Source organism: Carassius carassius, chromosome 2, assembly GCF_963082965.1.
Source record: "Carassius carassius chromosome 2, fCarCar2.1, whole genome shotgun sequence".
Taxonomy (NCBI): Eukaryota; Metazoa; Chordata; class Actinopteri; order Cypriniformes; family Cyprinidae; genus Carassius; species Carassius carassius.
Window position 1 is genome coordinate 29876501 of NC_081756.1, and position 18596 is coordinate 29895096.

At 39.5% G+C, this 18596-nt stretch overlaps 1 protein-coding gene and 1 long non-coding RNA gene across 3 annotated transcripts in view; one reads left to right on the plus strand and one right to left on the minus strand.

Moving 5' to 3' along the window:
• Positions 1-5156: 5156 nt before the first annotated feature.
• LOC132107983 (teashirt homolog 3-like) overlaps positions 5157-18596 on the minus strand; it is a 36585-nt gene continuing 23145 nt past the window's right edge. For both annotated transcript variants that reach the window (XM_059514385.1, XM_059514375.1), the window contains one exon: positions 5157-8805. In XM_059514385.1, the coding sequence (XP_059370368.1) occupies positions 5414-8719 (3306 nt within the window). In that variant the 5' untranslated portion in view covers positions 8720-8805 and the 3' untranslated portion in view covers positions 5157-5413. The remainder of the gene's footprint in view (positions 8806-18596) is intronic.
• On the plus strand, positions 14969-17834 carry LOC132107989 (uncharacterized). The gene is made up of 3 exons (XR_009424393.1): positions 14969-15148; positions 16055-16123; positions 16551-17834. It is a non-coding gene; the product is annotated as an uncharacterized LOC132107989 (long non-coding RNA).

Consider the following 18596-nt stretch of genomic DNA (forward strand, 5'->3'; position numbering starts at 1 on the left):
AAGAAAAAAAAAACACCCCGGGCTGATCACAGCCCCTGCCATTTCACAAAATAAGATACTCGCAATAGTTTGGTCATGCTTAAACCTCTTAATTATGTTATTCTGTTAGAGATGGGGATAAAATTTAATTTGTGTGTTTATGTATGTGTGTGTGTGTGTGTGTGTGTGTGAAGTAGTGTGAGGGGTGTTCAGGTTAAATTGTGCTTAGCACCTTCCCTTATCAACCTGCTTTAGAAGGTTCACCTCTGACCTTTCTGGAGGTCTTCTCCAGTCTGAGCAACAAACCCTCAGACATCAGCAAGACAAACAGACAGTCAGCACACATCACTTCTCTCACTGCCCTCGAGCAATACTCAGAGGGATCCTTTCTTTTCCTTAATCATGTTTAAATTATGCAATTATGTGCCAACTATCCACAACACAGTGTCACAAGATGATACTAGTAAAGCAATAAACTAACATTTTAAAACTGTTTCTAAATTAAATCTTTATTTTAGTGAACTATTTTCTGCTCTGTTTTACTTGGGAAAAGCTGAGTGGCAGAGGTTGTGGCTAAATTCAACTTCTAGCCTGCCATTTACCCCTATTCTCAAGTCATAGGTCAGAGGTGAGTGACGGGACAAGAGAGTCATGTCGGGGCCATGTTTATTTAACCCTTCAACTAATCAAAGGGTAAAAAGACTGCCACATTAATGATAAAGATACGCATACAGATGTAAACTGGCCATTTGAATAAAGAATAGATTATCTAGCTAGATTTTTATTTTATAATTTTGCCTGATCTAAACTGTCTAATTTCATTTCATTCTGAAACTCTTAGGTGTATAATTTAATATGCATTATATAAAGTATGTGAATCTTTTTTTTTTCAGATTCACAGATTTAGCCTACTAAAAGCTATGTAGCATCTATTACCATGAACACACTGTACTGAGCATGACAACCTTTAACATGCATAATTGTAGTTTGTCTCTAGGGCATAGGTGCAGTACAAACAGAAGTAATGCTGTTTTGAAGGCAAATTAAAATGAATTAGTGAACAAATGAAGTCATGGTGCAGGCATCAGCAACTCCCAACCATCTCAGACAGATTTTATTGTGTAACATGTGCTAAAAGATTCACCCTCAGTGTCTTTTATATGCATTTTATAGTGGCTTTTTACATTCATCTGTGTTGGTGGGCTTTAACGTCTGCCGTTTGTGATGAATACTGAGGCATATGTGTGCATCTGTATTGTAGCAACTAACTGCTTTTGCTCTGTAGATAATTCTTCCCCCTGGTATGTTTGTCTCATAAACACGTGGGAATGTGAGCAGGTTGGGAGGGAGTGAGTGTGCACTCACTGAGACCTTATTACCTCTTCCTGCGTGGAGTGTGTTGTGTCTCGAGTGATTGGTGATCACATTTGCAGTGGCACACTGCTGCACAATGCCATTATACCCTTTGTCATCTTACTGAGCCACTGACAGCCAACTGGGTCTCGGAGACAAGAGGTATAAATGACAAGCACATACACACACGGCCATGTTTGTGTGATGATTCTGAGACAACAGGTGTGTGTTTAGAGCTTTGAAGTGAGCATTACACTCCTTCTAACTCCTAGTTTCCCTAAGATGTGTGGCATATTGATTTCTTGTTGTGCAAAGAACCGTTGAAGCCCATTTTAAGATTTATCTCCTGCACATAGCCGGGAGCACACCAAGGCCCCATAAATTAGAGAAATCGCACATTCATCACATGCATTATTTTAAGATACTTTGGGAAGGTGACAGCTTGAAGATCTAAGGAGGTGCATTACAAAATGCTACGATGCATCCCGTTCCATTCCTCCTTGGGGTAATGTTAAGGTCACTGGGACAAGCCCATGATTTAAAGGTTTTTTCTTCTGATGATATACACTTTTTCCTCATCCACGTGCGTGTAGATTGTCCACGCACAAGCGGTTGATTGAGATAATTTATAAGGTGCTCTAAATTAGCATTTGTAATGGGAGTGCTTCCGAGACTGCAGATGGTGAGTGAATTACAGTGCATGTAAATTACACAGGTTAAGAGAGACAGCTTGCCTCAAAGGGTCCGCAGACAAAGTAAAGCCTTGAGTCAGCGCAGCAGTGAATCAATCAGGCTTGATTGTTGAGGAGTGGATGTGCGTCGCCTGCATCATTATAATTTGCTATGGTGGGATGTGCCAGTGCTCGATGATTGTAAAGGCCTACTGAAAATTCTCTGCGCGTGTTTGTTTGTGATAGGACAAACACAGATATGTCTCCGGCATGCATAATCCACAATTTTGTTTATCTGAAAAGTCCAGCAATACATAAAGTCCTTCAGTAGCTCAATAGCATTACAACACAGCATTCATCTGTGTTGGAGAGGGCTGCTTCCAGAGTTCCCCTGAGGTTTAGACAGTGGTCTTTTGTAACAGCGCGATGGAGAAGCCCCCGTTCACTTCTGCACACGTAAACCTCTCATTCTGAGCAGATTATGTGTACAGACTAATTACGCTCCTCACATCCTGGGAAATATACTCATTGTTGAGGTATTTAGACACAAAGCAATTATGTAGGCTTTTCTACACAAACATAACTTTGGCTGTGCATGTGTGCACCTGTTTACAATTTGTTTACTCACCATCATGAAATGGGTCAAATTCAAATACAACACAATCTCAAGACACGCCATCCTGTATGCAGATATCATTTAAAGTTCGAGTAGCTTTAAAAAGATGCCATTAGCATCAGGCAGGAGTGTAATATTTTTATTTATTTTTTACATGTGTGGGAGAGTGTAGGCATTTCTTGATAATTAAATGTCTCCATGTATAGTTGTTTTCCAACCTTAATAACCCCTAGTTTGGTGGCTCACCAGGCTAGGAGAGAGGAGAAAAAATGGGTTTCTTACACTTCAATTTCACGCACATTTTCTTTGCGACTAATGAGCATCTTAAATATGCTGCCAGACTTCAGGGATGCCTGTGAAGGCTGACATTTTCACATACAGCAGCACCTCATCACCACACAATGTCCCCTCTACCTGGCTGGCTCCTGACGTCTTTGAGTGTGCGAGTGTGTGTGTGTATGCATGCTAAATGCTCTACGACAGATCTGACAAGGAACATATTCGGTAACTAAACAGCGAAAAACCATTTTGGAGAGTGTCCCACCATTATGAGATGTATCTTACACATACCCTACTTCCACTGATCAGTTCAGAAAGGTTTTCTCCCTCTCTCTCTGTCTCGCTCACACAAACACCAAGCTGGGGATCAGCATATACAGTATGTCATTTAAATTTTCTTTGAGTGCAGTCTATGCCAAAGCAGAATTTGGTAGTCATACTTTAAATGCGATTCTGTTGTCATCCTGGATGAGGCCCAAACAAATTTGTCCCTGCAAAATGGGGACCTGAGCTAATTACAACAATGAAAATGTTGAAAAAGAGACAGTTAATGCCACAGCTATTATCTGCTGCCTACATTCCTTTGTAGAGAGGGAAAGACGCATTGCTCTTCACTCCGCCTGATGCTTCCCTAGTTAAACCATATTAGGAGACGTTGTGAGTCGATGTGTCACCAGGCAGGGAATTAGATGAGAGGAGTGATGGAATAGATCTGCCAAAAATATATGACACCACTAAAGTCTGCCGCATGAGAAATAAACACTTAATATTTTTCAGACCAGTAGCAGAAGTTTATGCTACTGCACACACATGTGCGCGCGCAAACACACACACACCACCTGGTGGATTTTAATATGCACATACCTGTCAGAGGTCCGGTGGTCTACCCCTATTGCCATACAAACATTTATTTACACTTGTCGACCGCTATTTAACTGACAGCAGTTGTCTTTAATCTGCTCATCTCTTATTCCCCGGTGTCCGACAGACTTGTGAGCCATGACACATCAAGTTATTGCTAAAAACCAAAACAATTTCAATTTAATGCTGCAGTAGAAAAAAGGTTATATGAAGTCATATAATGTGTTCTTCATTATCAACAACAATAATAAAAAATAAACAAAAGAAACACGGCACAGAATGCATAACAGTGCCTGTGCTGTTAACATGCCAATATTTTATATATAAGATTTCCATTCACTGGCAGCTCTCAGTTGCTTTACTAAATTAACTGCCAAAACGTAACAGAACTGTCAATTGGAGGTAAGGTAACTATGGTTACCTTTCATATTCCCCCAAAATGATGAAGCTGAAGTGTGGCTTTATGGAGGAATAATTAGACAGAACAACAAAATAAAAGATACCAATAGAAAGGCATTCTACAATGTGAAACAACAACCAAGAGTGTTTATAAATAAAAAGGTTACATTGTGGAATTCCTCCTTACATTATAAAGTAGCATCTTTTTATACAATTTAAGTGAAATGATGGAAAAAAAGTACTGTCTTGTGCAATACGTTTAACCCTTTGAGCACAAGGTGGACATAAAACTTTAGGGTGATTTTTGTTCTTCTCATTTTCATATCTTCTGATTAAATAATATATTTATAAAACTATTGTGCAAAACAATTTCATTAATGTCTTCATATATTGTGCACCAGTAGATAGTCATACTCATCTTAAATTAAAAAATATAAAATGATGCATAATTTAGACAGAAATTAGTTTACGTTTTTTGTTTGTTTATGTACAGATTTTTACACTGACCTGAATTCATAAAGGCCCCTGATTTGAGCAAACTAAAAACTGCTATTTTGGATTCACATATATTTCTTCACTGCAAGCTGTGTAAGGGGTGATCTATCAGACAAAGCAATTTTTAGTGGATAGCTAAAATACCCTTGAATTTAACCCACTCAAATACATGTAAACTTGGTGATATCAAATCTCTTAATTTCTCTCTTTTTATGCATATATATTTTTTAGTTACGTTTTTGGAGGTGGGGGGGGAGTTGTAAATATAGAAACATTAAGGCGTACTCAGAGGGTTAAATTATTCTGCTGATACCAGCATACTTAGATCACATAAAAAGGGGGGGGGGGGGGGGGTGTAAAAATAAGAGAAGTAAAGAGAGAGATAAAGAAAAGCTCAGATTTAGTTAACAAATATTGAACTAAACCAGTTCAATAATGCATGCAGCTTATTGCATCTCAAGGATGCAAAAAATTTTTTTACACAACTTTCAAATACATACAACTTCATTTTAAGTATTTTTATTTACCTTCATATTTTACCAGTGACCTCTTCACTCAGCACTGCACAGTTAGAAAATCATTGTTTAAATTTTCTTTGTTTTTCATTGTGAAATAAAAATGCAGAAAAGTAATGTCTCTAGGGCCAAATAAGTGTTCCCCAGGGAAAAACTCCAAATGCTGTGCCAAAACTAAACAGTAGTCTGCTGGCATCTATGTGCAGTTAGTTCTTCATTAATTACTTTCCTGTCCTTGGCCATCGCTAAGGTTTCTGAAGTTCACTAACATACATAAGATGGTCCTCAGGGGATTTACCATGAGTCTTACTCAGATGGAGCTTGACAGCATGCTTGCTGGCAAAAGTCCGGTTACACAGTTTACACTGATATGAGGTGCCATTTGCCTCCTCATCTGGGGAAGGGGAGGGGGAATGTGAGTGAGGGCAGGGGTTGGGGATTGAATGTGCTTGGGTGGAAAGCAGTTTCTCAGAAAGCCCCTTGTTATGGCGTGAGATCTGGCTAACAAGATGCTCTCCAGACAACTTAGCCAGGTCCCTAAGCCGAAATCCCAGATGTGACTCAAGATGGCTGATGTAGGTAGAGGGGGAACGGATCTGTGATGCACAGTCACTGCAGAAGAAGACAGGGTGGCCAGAGTCTAGATTTTTCAAGAACTTTGTGCCACCTGTCCGCCTCAGCTGGTATTTGACGTTGGCCAGCCAGTGGCTGATGGTTGTCATTGAGAGGCCAGTGAAGCGGGAAATATGCATGCGCTCCTGTGGACTAAGGTCTGACATAATGTACTTGCCATCACCCGTTTGCCGCAAACTGGAGGCAAACTGTGCCTGCAAGATAAGTAGATGCTGAGGATTCCAGTTGGACTGCCGACCCTTTCGTTTCTGAGCGGGAGAGATCTCCTCTGCTTCCTCTGCCGTCGATCCGTCTATATCTGAGCGCTCTGAAAGACTCGTTGGTGTGGAGGACTTGGAAGCATGACTCTCTGTGAGGTTGCGTAGCATATCAGAGATGTCGGACAGGGCATTTTCGCGCAGAGGCGAGCTGGACATGAAGGAAGCCACAGCAGATGAGGCTTTTGCCATGGTGATGGCTGATGATGGTGAAATTGAGGTGGGAGTGGAGGTAGAGGAGGACAGGGCAGCAGATCCCAGGGAGTTACTCTTATCGCTCTTGCCTTTGGTCAGATCAATAGGCTGGTCATTGTTGACGTGGTAGAAGTAACGGTCTAGATGATCGTTTTTTTTTTTGGTTTGAGATGGAGTAGAGGCAGCTATAGCTGCCTTCTCTGCCATGCTGTTGCTCATCTTGAAGAGCATGCTCATGGGGTCAAGGGATGGCAGGGCAGGTTTGGCAGCTTTTCCTAGGTGAACATTCATGACGGACTGAAGCGCACTTAAAGGGTTGACAAATGGCTGCTCTGGAGGATGGTCGGTTATAATTGCAGTGCTGCTGCATAAGTTAGTCACAGGGGTTTTGACAACATGGTCGGTACCATTCTCCAGAAACTCTTTTGTAAGAGCATCACCATTTGAGTGTTTGTGAGTGTTTCCACCCCCATTAGTCTCAGGGGTTTTGGCTCCTCTTCTTTCCTTTGGGGACTCCGCTCTGGCAGATTCCCCTGCATCGCTACTGCAAGGGGAAGGTGTGGTACGTCGAAGTGGGGAAGATCTAGCTCCGGGATCCCTCATCTTCTCCTCTACTTTGGCCACTTTTTCTGTGACTTTTTTGACTAGCTCCTCCATGGCATGGAAGTTGTTTTTGGGCAAAGGGGATGTTTGGCAACTAGGTGGAGAAATTAGAGGCTGGCTTTTGATAGGAGACAGGATCTCTTCTCCTGAAAACATATATTTCAGAGGAGAACTTTTCCCTGAGCTGCGCAGGGACAGTTTCATAATGTTTGGAAGCTGGTAGGCCGCGTGAATACTGGGGTAGCCTCCCCAGCTGGGTGTGCCATTCTGTGCTTTGTTAATGGCAGATGTTACTGTATTCTCGAGAGACTTGAGAATGTCAAACCCCCCCTTAGGGTTTTCTTCAAGATCTTCCTCTGTCAAATATGGATATTTTGAAGAGACTTCAAACTTCTCGTCTGTCTCACTTTCTGTTGCCTTCTTGTCTTTGCTATCATTTATCTCCTTGGTACATTCCACTTCCTTCTCCTCCTTTTTAATCTCCATGGGTGTGATGGCAGGGGAGATACAAGGGGGAGGAGGTGCAGGTGGTGGTGGGGAAAATGCGGTGGCAGCCAGTGGCACTGACTGTACCTTTTCTTCATTAGTAGTTATGGTGTTAGGAGCCGTTGTGGAAATTGACTCCATGATAGGTTTGCCTTTCTTGATGGCAGAATTAGTAACCTTTATGAAGTGTCCTGTGACCATCATATGGGCTGTCAGCTCCTGTAGTGTGTCATGTGAGCTTCCACACTCCATGCACTTCAGAATCTGGGATTTCCGTGACTCAAACTGCCATGCATAACTAGCACCATTCTGGTGTCCATACCGATTGTTAGATGTGATGTAGGGATTGGGGGTCTTTTGAAGAAAGTCATTGGGGTCAGACAAAGAAGGCTTGGGGGTGCCACCATTGGAATCTGGTGAGCTGGGGAATTCTAGTTCAATGGGGGCTCTTTTACGAGCTGAAGAGATAATCTTGGCTGCCACAGGAGTTACTGGTTCCTTAAGAGGCACTTTCTGGTAGTGTTTCGTCTTTATCATGTGAACACTAAGGTCCTGCAGTGACTCAAATGAATGGCCACAGTACATGCACTTAAGAACTTTCTGGGCATCCTCTTTTCCTTCCATCTCCATCAGGGAACGCTTGCGAGGCTTCGACCAGCGCTTGGCACCTTCACTGTCTGTCTCATGGTTATCATCTCTGTAATGGCCCGTCTCATTCATGTGCACAGTGAGCTCAACCAGAGTGTCATAGGCAGCACTGCAGTCTTTGCAGCGGAACTTGCTTGCACCAGTGAAGATGGAACCATAGAGTTTGGTGCTCTGCCGATAAAGCTGTACAGTACTGAAGAGGTTTGGCTCAGATGCTGGGTGCAGCAGTCTACTCTGGTTCTGTGAAACATTATGCAAGGTCTTAGCCACTGCTGTCTGGTGCCAGTCGTAACCACCACTACCACAGCTACTGCTGCTGCTGCTACTGCTGCTGCTACTACTGTGACTACGTTGGGGCTTTTCTGCTGTTTGCTGAGACATATTCAAGTTCAGCGATGACCAGTAAGAGTTGGTCAGGAAGCTAGTGTAGATAACTTTCATCTGCTCCAGGCTGTCTGGGCCTAAAGTTGTTGTCTCCTCACTGCTTGGCATGGCTGTTGTCGTCATCATCACAGATGAAGTTGATGAAAGAGATGTGAGGGGCTCCTTGGCTGAAATATCTTCTTCATTCTTTACTGAGGCGCTCTCAAAGTCTGACATGCGATCACTGGACTCACTCAGGTGTGATTCGCTGTCCATTTCATGGCTAGAGAAATCCGCCGGTGGAGAATCATGGAGGCCTTGCCTGTCTTTAAGGAGTAAGTCCTTGTCCTGGCACACATACTTCATGGCAGGTTCCTCCTCCACAGCTGAATCCTCTCCTTCAACATCTTCATCTAGTAAGGCAGCCTCCTTTAGCTCCTCTGGCACATATGCTGCAGGTAAAACAGAGATAAAAAAAACAAAAACACGTTATTACATTGTCCAGTGATGAGGATTTGACACATTGCATTCCTACAATGCATTGCCTGGTGTATAGACAGCTGATAGAAATATCAGGCATCAGTGGGGTTTTTTTTCCGGCAGTACAAAAAAAAAAATAATAATAATCATTCAGAATTTTTTAGATTATAAAGTGTTGGAGTAATTCCTTCTCTGCTTTCCAACTGTATTACATTGCCACATGGAATGAAGTTATGGTTCTCTCCTCTGTTCTGAGAAAAAAAAAAAAAAAAAAAAAGAGTACGGCAGGGGGAGGGGGTATAAAATAACAGAAAAAATTACTCTTCAAACCGAAGTTGCCACCTTATTCTTCTCAAGAGGCAACAGCTTGAAATTAAAACTAAATTTGAAATTAATGAAGCACATTCTGGAGGTGGCATTCGTTTCTGAAGTAATAAATTACTTGTATCAACCTCAGAGACAGCAGTTCTTGTCTGTCAATTAATGTGTCTTACCCTGCTTCAGCAGCCCATAATGCATTTCCAAACAGACACACTCGCCATTTAAATTAAGAAAGCATTCTCACTCATTACCCAGCAAAGGCTTGCCTGCTTGTAAATAAAAATTATTGTATGTACATTTCCGACACAAAAATCCCTGCAGCAAACACATTTGTGTAAATTATGAAAGATTAGAAAGTTATTATTAGCAGTAGTGCTCGACCGATATATCGCCAAGGCCGATATATCGGCTGATATTTGACATTTTTCAAATATCGGTATCGGCCGTTAAATTTTTCTGCTTTGCCGATGTGTCTGCACCGGATTGGTTGGTTAGTGTGAATTGAATGCTTTATACTTTAAACGTGATTTCAAATTATGCTGTGCTTTATGCATTCACTCACTGTCATATTTATGTCATTTTCACTGTGTGCTGTATGTAAAATGAGTGTTACCTTGGCTTTATTTGAAAAATACGATTCCCAATGCACACAAACTTCCCAGAATACTGAGTGCCCTGTTGGTCACAGTGGTTACTTCCTCTTTATTTATATTTTTATTCAATATTTATTTGTGAAAAAAAAACTTTGTCATCTAAAGTGTACATATGTTTATTTTACACATTTTTTTAATCCAATGTCCAATTTCTTATATATATATATATATATATATATATATATATATATATATATATATATATATATATACAGTACAGACCAAAAGTTTGGACACACCTTCTCATTCAAAGAGTTTTCTTTATTTTCATGACTATGAAAACTGACTATGTAGATGATGGCATTGGCAAACCGATATCGGTCAACCCCTAATTTAAAATTTAGCCTGGAGAATGCAAACACTCATGAAAAACATAGTCATGTTTGAGCTAGCCTGAAGAAATAAGCAACCAAATATATTATTTTTAACTTCCAGTAGAAGTCATGCAAAAAGAGAAAGGCAGAAACAGAGAAAAAGACACAGAAGAATGTAATGCACTGAAATAATTCTGTGCATTCCTGACTGTGTCAGTTAATCATGCTTTTGAACAGGTATGTAAACAATGGTGGGAGAGGACACTCCATTGGATACACTGGTTTTCTGTGAATACATTCTATCATGTCTAAATACCACAAACGTCAAACTACTCATGCAACAACTTCAACACACAGAATATTAATTTAATTCTAAATACAATGTGTCAATTTGTATGCAAGGAACATTCCAGGATTTCCTCAATAAAGACTATTATGAAGAATTAGAATTTTATGAATTTGTATCAGCCCCAATCTTTTTAAGTTAGAGATTTAATATTAGCTTAACAAAACAGCACTGGTGTGATGCAACAATGATGGCTGTGAAACAACAACAAAGTAAAAAGAATGCCATCAACATGAGGACAGTCATTTTGTAGCCCTTGGCAGAATGATGCCAAGGGACTGACAAAGGTGCAGAACCCTTTTTAGTTTGCAGTTGTAATGTGCATGCATCATGGCCTCAGGCATTCTGTGCTGTTTCAATAAACTCATTGAATTTCCTTTTTTATGGAGTCAAATTATTTCTTATAATTAATTTACAATCGACTAATTATTAATTTTGTTAGTATGTTTATCAACATTATTATTTAACAGATTGCATATAAATTAATAAATAAAAAAAGAGTATGATAGAATTTAGCTATTTTATTTTCTGAATTTTGTATGTATTAGTTGTCCACTGATATTGTTTTTTTGACAGCCGATGCCAATATCTTGGAAAGCAGGGGGGCCGATAGCCGATATAAAGCCAATATTTTTTATTTTTATTTTAATTAATATCTAAGAAATTTTACATAATTTGATAATGGATTAAAAAATAAATTTGTAAAATAAACATACTTACACTTTAGATGACAGTATTTTTGTGTCATCTAACAGTATACAGTATACACTTGTGTTTGTGTATTTGGCGTACCTTAAACTCTAGTGTGAAGGTGCACGACTCGTGTCCCTTTCTCTCACGTCCATGAAGTGCAACAGCAAATTAGCTCCCGCGAATGGACACAACCTGATCAGTATTCATGAATCCAGCAGCTCATTCATCCTTAGTGCATTTTTTACTGTTCTTATTAGTAGAATTATATATATATATATATATATATATATATATATAAGTGTGTATGTGTGTATGTGTGTATGTATGTATGTATGTATGTATGTATGTATATATATATATATATAAGTGTGTATGTGTGTATGTGTGTATGTATGTATGTATGTATGTATGTATATATATATATATATACATACATACATACACACACACACACACACACATACATACATACATACATATACATACATACATATACATACATACATACATACATACATACATACATACACACACACACACATATATATATATATATATATATATATATATATATATATATATATATATATATATATATATATATATATGTACAGACCATAAGTTTGGACACACCTTCTCATTCAAAGAGTTACCTTTATTTTAATGACTATGAAAATTGTAGAGTCACACTGAAGGCATCAGGGGCTATTTGACCAAGAAGGAGAGTGATAGAGTGCTGCGCCAGATGACCTGGCCTCCACAGTCACCGGACCTGAACCCAATCGAGATGGTTTAGTGGTGAGCTGGACCGCAGACTGAAGGCAAAAGGGCCAACAAGTGCTAAGCATCTCTTGGGGAACTCGCCAGACTGGTTCGGTTTGTTTCACGGTTGTAGAGTCACGGTTTTCGGTACAATTCGGTATGTGCTATGTTTATGGAAAAACTATACTTTCTAATTTAAAAAAAAAAAATAAGAAGAATATTCTGTCCAACTACAAGCAACAACACAAATAAATACAATAGAGTAAAGATACAAACAATAAACAGTGATTTTCAGGGTTTATATATATATATATATATATATATATATTAGGGGTGGCACGGTTCGCTGAAAAAAACCCGAACCGTTCGGTTCACCTCACACGCTTCGGCACGCGCTGGGACCGCGGTTCAACTTAAATCTGACAAAGCATCTGTGTAATATATGGTTTGATATAAATATCACGTAAAACAAACTGGGTTCAACTAATATATGTTTATGTTGATGGATGCGCATTCTGGATTCCCAGACATTACAACAATAGCGATGAGAAAATAAAAAAGAAAAAGAAACCCTAGACAAATCATTCACTCTTGATCAATGTTAATGACTTATGCTGGAATATGAGCAGTCCTTTCGCCATCATCCGGTTGCTGACAGCGCGCACAGATGACACATGAACAGATTACGTTAATATGTTTTTAAACTTAACTCATTTAAGCTTTGTCAGTTTAAACATATAAGAGCCAAAGGATGCGAGCTCGCGTGCGCAGTGAGGAGATTTGTGAATGCGCTCACCCGAAGCGCGCAAACCCGCGCCTCAGAACGTGCGACAGTATTAAGCTCTCTCTTAAGTACTGTTTAAATGGACAAATTCACACAAAAATTATGTCAAAATACCCGCTTTGGTAAGTATCCTACAGCAAACATAGCCGGCTGAACGTAGGCCTACTGTATTAGTGCATTATCTTAAAGTGACAGTCTTTATATTAATCGAACAGCAACAACAAAGAAATCACTCACTGCTCTTAATTAAAAAGCTTTTATAAATGTAATAAAGAATAATCTTTAATTTATATAGTCCAATATGCAATGACGTTTTGCATTTGATTACTTTATTCAATTTCTGTACCTAAAATTTTATGCTAGACCTGCCAAAAAAAAAAAAAAAAAACCCTAAAAATCACTGTTTGTTGTTTGTATCTTTACTCTATTGTATTTATTTGTGTTGTTGCTTGTAGTTGGACAGAATATTCTTCTTCTTTTTTTTTTTAATTAGAAAGTATAGTTTTTCCATAAACATAGCACATACCGAATTGTACCGAAAACCGTGACTCTAAAACCGTGAAACAAACCGAACCAGTCTGGCGAGTAAACAAAACCAAAAAAAATACTAGCCAATGATGATTCAATTGCCAAGATATCCATAGAGGGTTGTGGGCAAATGCATAAAGCGCAGCATTATTTTGAAATCACAAGTTCAAAGTTTAAAGCATTCAATTCACACGGACCGACTGTCACACAGAGAACACGCGATCATGCTGGATAAAAATGCACACGTCACAAGGTCTCACAGCTGGATTTGGCAAAGTTTCCAATGTTTGTGAAATTAACGGTTCATTAGACATTCAAATATTTGTTTAAATGATAAATGCGTATTTGCTTAATGCTGACAGGCAAACAAGAAAGTATTATAATGTTTTCCTTTCTATTACTAACAATATAAAAGCAATTGTTATAATAGTTTTTGTATACATTAATTCCTTTGTTTAACCGCTCTATCTGATTATTAGACGGACTTCTATATGTATTAGACAGAACAGTTAACGACGACAGTAAACAAGAGGAAGAGTGTGCGCACTGACTGTGTGCACTCAGGCGCTGCCGCTCTCAGCGCCCGGCACGCTGTCGAAATAAAAGTCCCGTCTTGAACACATCGGCCAAGCAGGAAAACTTATTGGCCAATGCCGATATTTGGCATTTTTCAAATATCGCCATTGGCCAATAAGTTTTCCTGCTTGTAGTCTTCCTCCACGGCGATATATCGGTCGACCACTAGTATGTATGTGGGTAAGAATGTTTGTTTTAAGATGAAATTAAGGGGACAAAATTAAGCAACTACCGATGTCTCAAAACAAAGAAAAAAAATTCAAGAGAGATTTTTTACAGCATTATTATTAGGATCCATCTTCTCACACACATCACAGCCAGTCTGTGAAATCAAATCGCCCCCTACACAAATCACAACCAACTGTGATCGTGCAGCACACACAAACTCACATGCACACGCTCACACACAGCCATCTGTTCTGAATCAGCCAAAACGACAGCTGTTTAAGAGAACAATGCCTTCGTTCAGGAAGCAGGGAGAAGCTGAACTTTACATCAAGGCCAAATAGCAATGTAAAAACCTGGTTCCTTCAAATTCATACACTTTAAACCTGTTCACAATGATTACAACACACACACATACACACACACAAGGTGGAGGTTTTAGCATGACATTTTTAGTTCCTGCTAAACCACTACATGTAAAATGTAAGGTCAACCTTGAACATAATTACACAAAATGATTAGTTGGTAATTAAAGTTAAAAGGAAGGTGAGGGTGCCAAATGGACAAAAAACAAAAGAGCGAGCGAGCGAGAGAGAGAGAGATAATAAATGTAAAATAAATTTGTCAATACATTGTAACAACTGTCATGCCAACAAAGCACATATTGAATTGAATTGTGAGAGATAGAACATTTGCTCATCACTTCAAGTACAAGCAAACCTGTCTCACTGTAACCCTGACCCAAACTTGACTGTATGGAGAGCACAGAGTAAGTATTGCCAAAGAGTAGGCGTATACCCTACAACAAATCTGAGGGAGATTTTACATGTTTTTTGTGTACGTGTGTGTTTTGTTCAAAATTCATTTTCCGACACCAAACACAGGATTAGCACTGCTTGACAACACAACAATCGCTCATAAGCCCCAATATAACCTGAGAGGTGTGGAGAGAGACGAGAAGAAAGCAGGGGCAGGGGCGAACGACACAGATACCCAACAATCTGCAACACAAACTTACACGTACCAAGTGCTGGTTCATGTACTGGCTGTATTCCAGGTTCCCAAGCCCCCAATGCACCTAGAATCTGTGTGTTCTGGCTGGGAACAATATTGAGATTTCATCCCTGGACCTTCTGAAGCCAGTGCGTCAGTCCAGTTCTACCCACCACACAGGTGCTGTTTTAATTAGAAAACAAATGCTTGGATCCAAGACTGGTAGGGTGGGGGTAAAATGAGAATGACCTCCCAATGATTTGGCATTAGCTTGGAAGAAGAGCTTGATCTAATTTACACTCAGACATCCAGGGAGACAACCAGCAGAGAATGCGGTTTTCTAAGCAGTGGAGAGTGTAACCTTGCAGACTTAGACTGGAGTATTAGAGCACAGACCGTGCAGATCACAGTGATAAATCTAATCCTCAAGCCCTTTCATCAAGCAAACATGACTTGTTAACTAAGTTATGCAAGTACAACTAAACCATTTGTTATTATATTATTTGAATGATTGCAAGAACTAAGGTGCACTTTTTAATTAAAAATGCGGCTACTGTCAATCATAAGTCAAAATTACTGAATATATACATAATATATACATATTTTTAAAGTGATAAACTAAATGTACAAAAACATGAAGTTATATATTAAAAAAAGCTATTATATATAAAGTCACTAAGATTGTATCCACTGACAAAGCTAGATTTAAAAAATATTTGACTAATAAAAAAAAAAAAAAAAATAAAAACCAGGTATATGATGTTGAAAATTATCATACTATTGTGTGTGTATGGAAAGTTTAGAGTTGGACATATTGTTACATTATTACAACTGTTAAACAGTTGTGCTGCTTAATTTTTTTATTGATATTGTGATTCCTTTTTAAAGGATTTGACATTTAAAAATGCATATAAGAAAAGAACAGAACACATTTTTCAGCCTTCAGCTGTCATGTATTATTGGTGTGTGTTTCTTCCTATACAGTACATGGACAATGTAGAACTATATACCGTACATGTGAACCAAGTTAGCACCTCTCAAGCTGCTGCCATTTGTTCTTGTTTGCAATCGGTCTCACTTACACAGACAGCAGTGGAAGCCGGTAGCCCTGTCCAATACTTCTGGGTGTGCAGATGAGCTGATGAGAGTGAAAGAGTAAGTAGTTGGTAATTAAAGCTGCTATATATAGCCCCTAAAGCCCACATTTATAATGGGAGGTATCTCTCTCTAATATGCCACTATCTGCAATGTGATATCATTAGGAGGAAAATGGTTTGTAGCCTTAAGCAGACAGGCTGTCTGTGTGCGGCTGGAGAATATGAGATAGCACCAATCCCTTTCTCTTCTCCTCTTTCCTCTCATTCTATGCCCTCACTTCTTTCCTCACGTCCTCTCCATCTCTCCTCGGCTATCATGACTTGCTTTAATTAAGTTAATTGAATTTGAGATCAATAATGCTTAATTATTGCAATTTGACATGCACAGACAAATTGGTGGGGAGGCCAGACATGTATGTACAAATGTGTAAGTTAAAGGAAATGTGTCCGTGTCCATGTGTGTGTGTGTGTGTGTGTGTGTCCAGCACCGGGGTGGGCAAGAGGGCACAACTGGACAGCGGAGGCAGAGAGAGAAGGATGGACGAAGCAGACAGGCGTGCCATCGATTCCAGAGAGACGCCCCATCGACCAGGCCCACTGACTGATGGAGGCCCTGCTCCAAGGCTAGCTTGAGAGAAAGAGAGAGCGCTCACTGAGACCACTTTCGCCAGCCTGACCTGCCCTGCCTACAAACGGGACATTTAGATGGATTGGATGGATGGAGGAGCATTACGCAGAAAAAAAAAACAAAAAAGAAAATGATCGAGATAGATAAGAGGGTTCTACCTATGGAACCATTTATGTTTTGTCTATAGAATGCATGCGAGTTACCAAGTGATGGTTACCATGGCTATAACTGTAACCAGTTTTGTTTCCATGCATTGTCTCTGCAGCCAGATGAAGACATTTTAATTTATGAAAACATTAAAGGAATATTCTGGGTTATTTATAACTTAAATGTCTATGGACAGCATCTGTGGCATCTGGCTTATACTGCCAGTGCACTATAAGCATTTTGTGTTCGTCTAAATTACTGTCTGCAGTAACTAACAGCATGCCACAGATTTAGTCCACACACATTTCAAATATAAATAATATTCCTAAAATATTCCAAAATTTAGGATGTGATTTGACTTCATCTATCAGTAACCGATTGAATTGTGAAAAGCTTGTTTCACACTGGAATGTAGCTAGACTGAATGATAGTTTGATAGATATCAATGATGTCAGCGAAAACAGAAAATCAAGTGTGCCATGTACCATGAATCGTTCCCAATAAAACCAAGAACATTAAATTAATTCTGGTCCATTTTAGTGATTTCAGGTTCACTTAAAGAAAGAATCAGCTACTCTGCTATGAAAAACCCTGAAAAAAAAAGAAGAAGAATATCACAGGTAGCCTACTTAAAATCTTTAAAAATACTCTCATCTTTTGTTATAATAATGTGAAAATATGAGGTGGTGCAAGAGTGTGAGAGAGCGAGAGCGAGAGCGAGAGAAAGAACAAGCTGGTGTGGATTAAAGCAAAGAAACAGGGCTGGAGGTGCATCAGCGCTGGCAGAACTGAGAGAGAGAGAGCTGGTAAACACAGACGCTAGCACAGCTAATCGTCCGCTCATGCCACTCAGCAGGAGTGCCCCTGACAGTGTGTGTGTGTATGTATGTGTGTGTGTATGTTTACACACCCCCACTCTCCCCCACTGCATGTGCACAGCAAACGGTAACCACGCTGGAGAACAGAACTTCCCCCTGCTGCCATAGCACCTCCACTGGAGTTAACACTCCTACACGACATCAGGATTCGACAGCCTCGAACACACACATGAGCGCTCAGTCATACAAATGATCCTGTGTGCAGCACAATAACATACAAACAAAAAGTAGATTTAAATTCAAAAGCAGGCTCGGTGCTGATGCAGGCGTTTAAAAACCCCTTGCTAAGGAAACGTAGAGGGGGTCTTCAGCCTCTGATGAGCGTTTTAGCACTGCTTATTACAGTAACTGCTCAACTGAAGTATTGTTTATTCATCGACTTCAATGATGTATCGCTCTGTGACCTAATACAGTTCTGTTGACAAAATTGTTCTGGAGCCGCATCCTCCCGAGACATCCCAAATAAAAACCTTACATGTGCTTTTTGGATCTAGTCCTTCATATATTTGAACTAAGAGTTTAAAACAGCACAGCATGGATGTTCTCGGGAGTAAAAACACATTCCACTTCTTTCAAAATGTTATTAGGCTCTAATGAACAACAATGTCTGCCCTGAATGTCCCCAACGATTCTAGCCAACACTTCTTTCGAAGGTTTGACCATATTTGCTCCTAAGAAGGATCACATAATGAGGCCATCCGTCCTACCAGACGACCATTTTCACGTCCTCTACTTAAATAGCCATGAGACAAATAATATTCTGAAAAAAAATGTAATAATAATAAATAAATAAATATTCCAGTATTAGAAACACACCAGACCAGTGAATACATTGATCAATATGTACATTTTTTGATACATTTTACGTAAAAAATAAA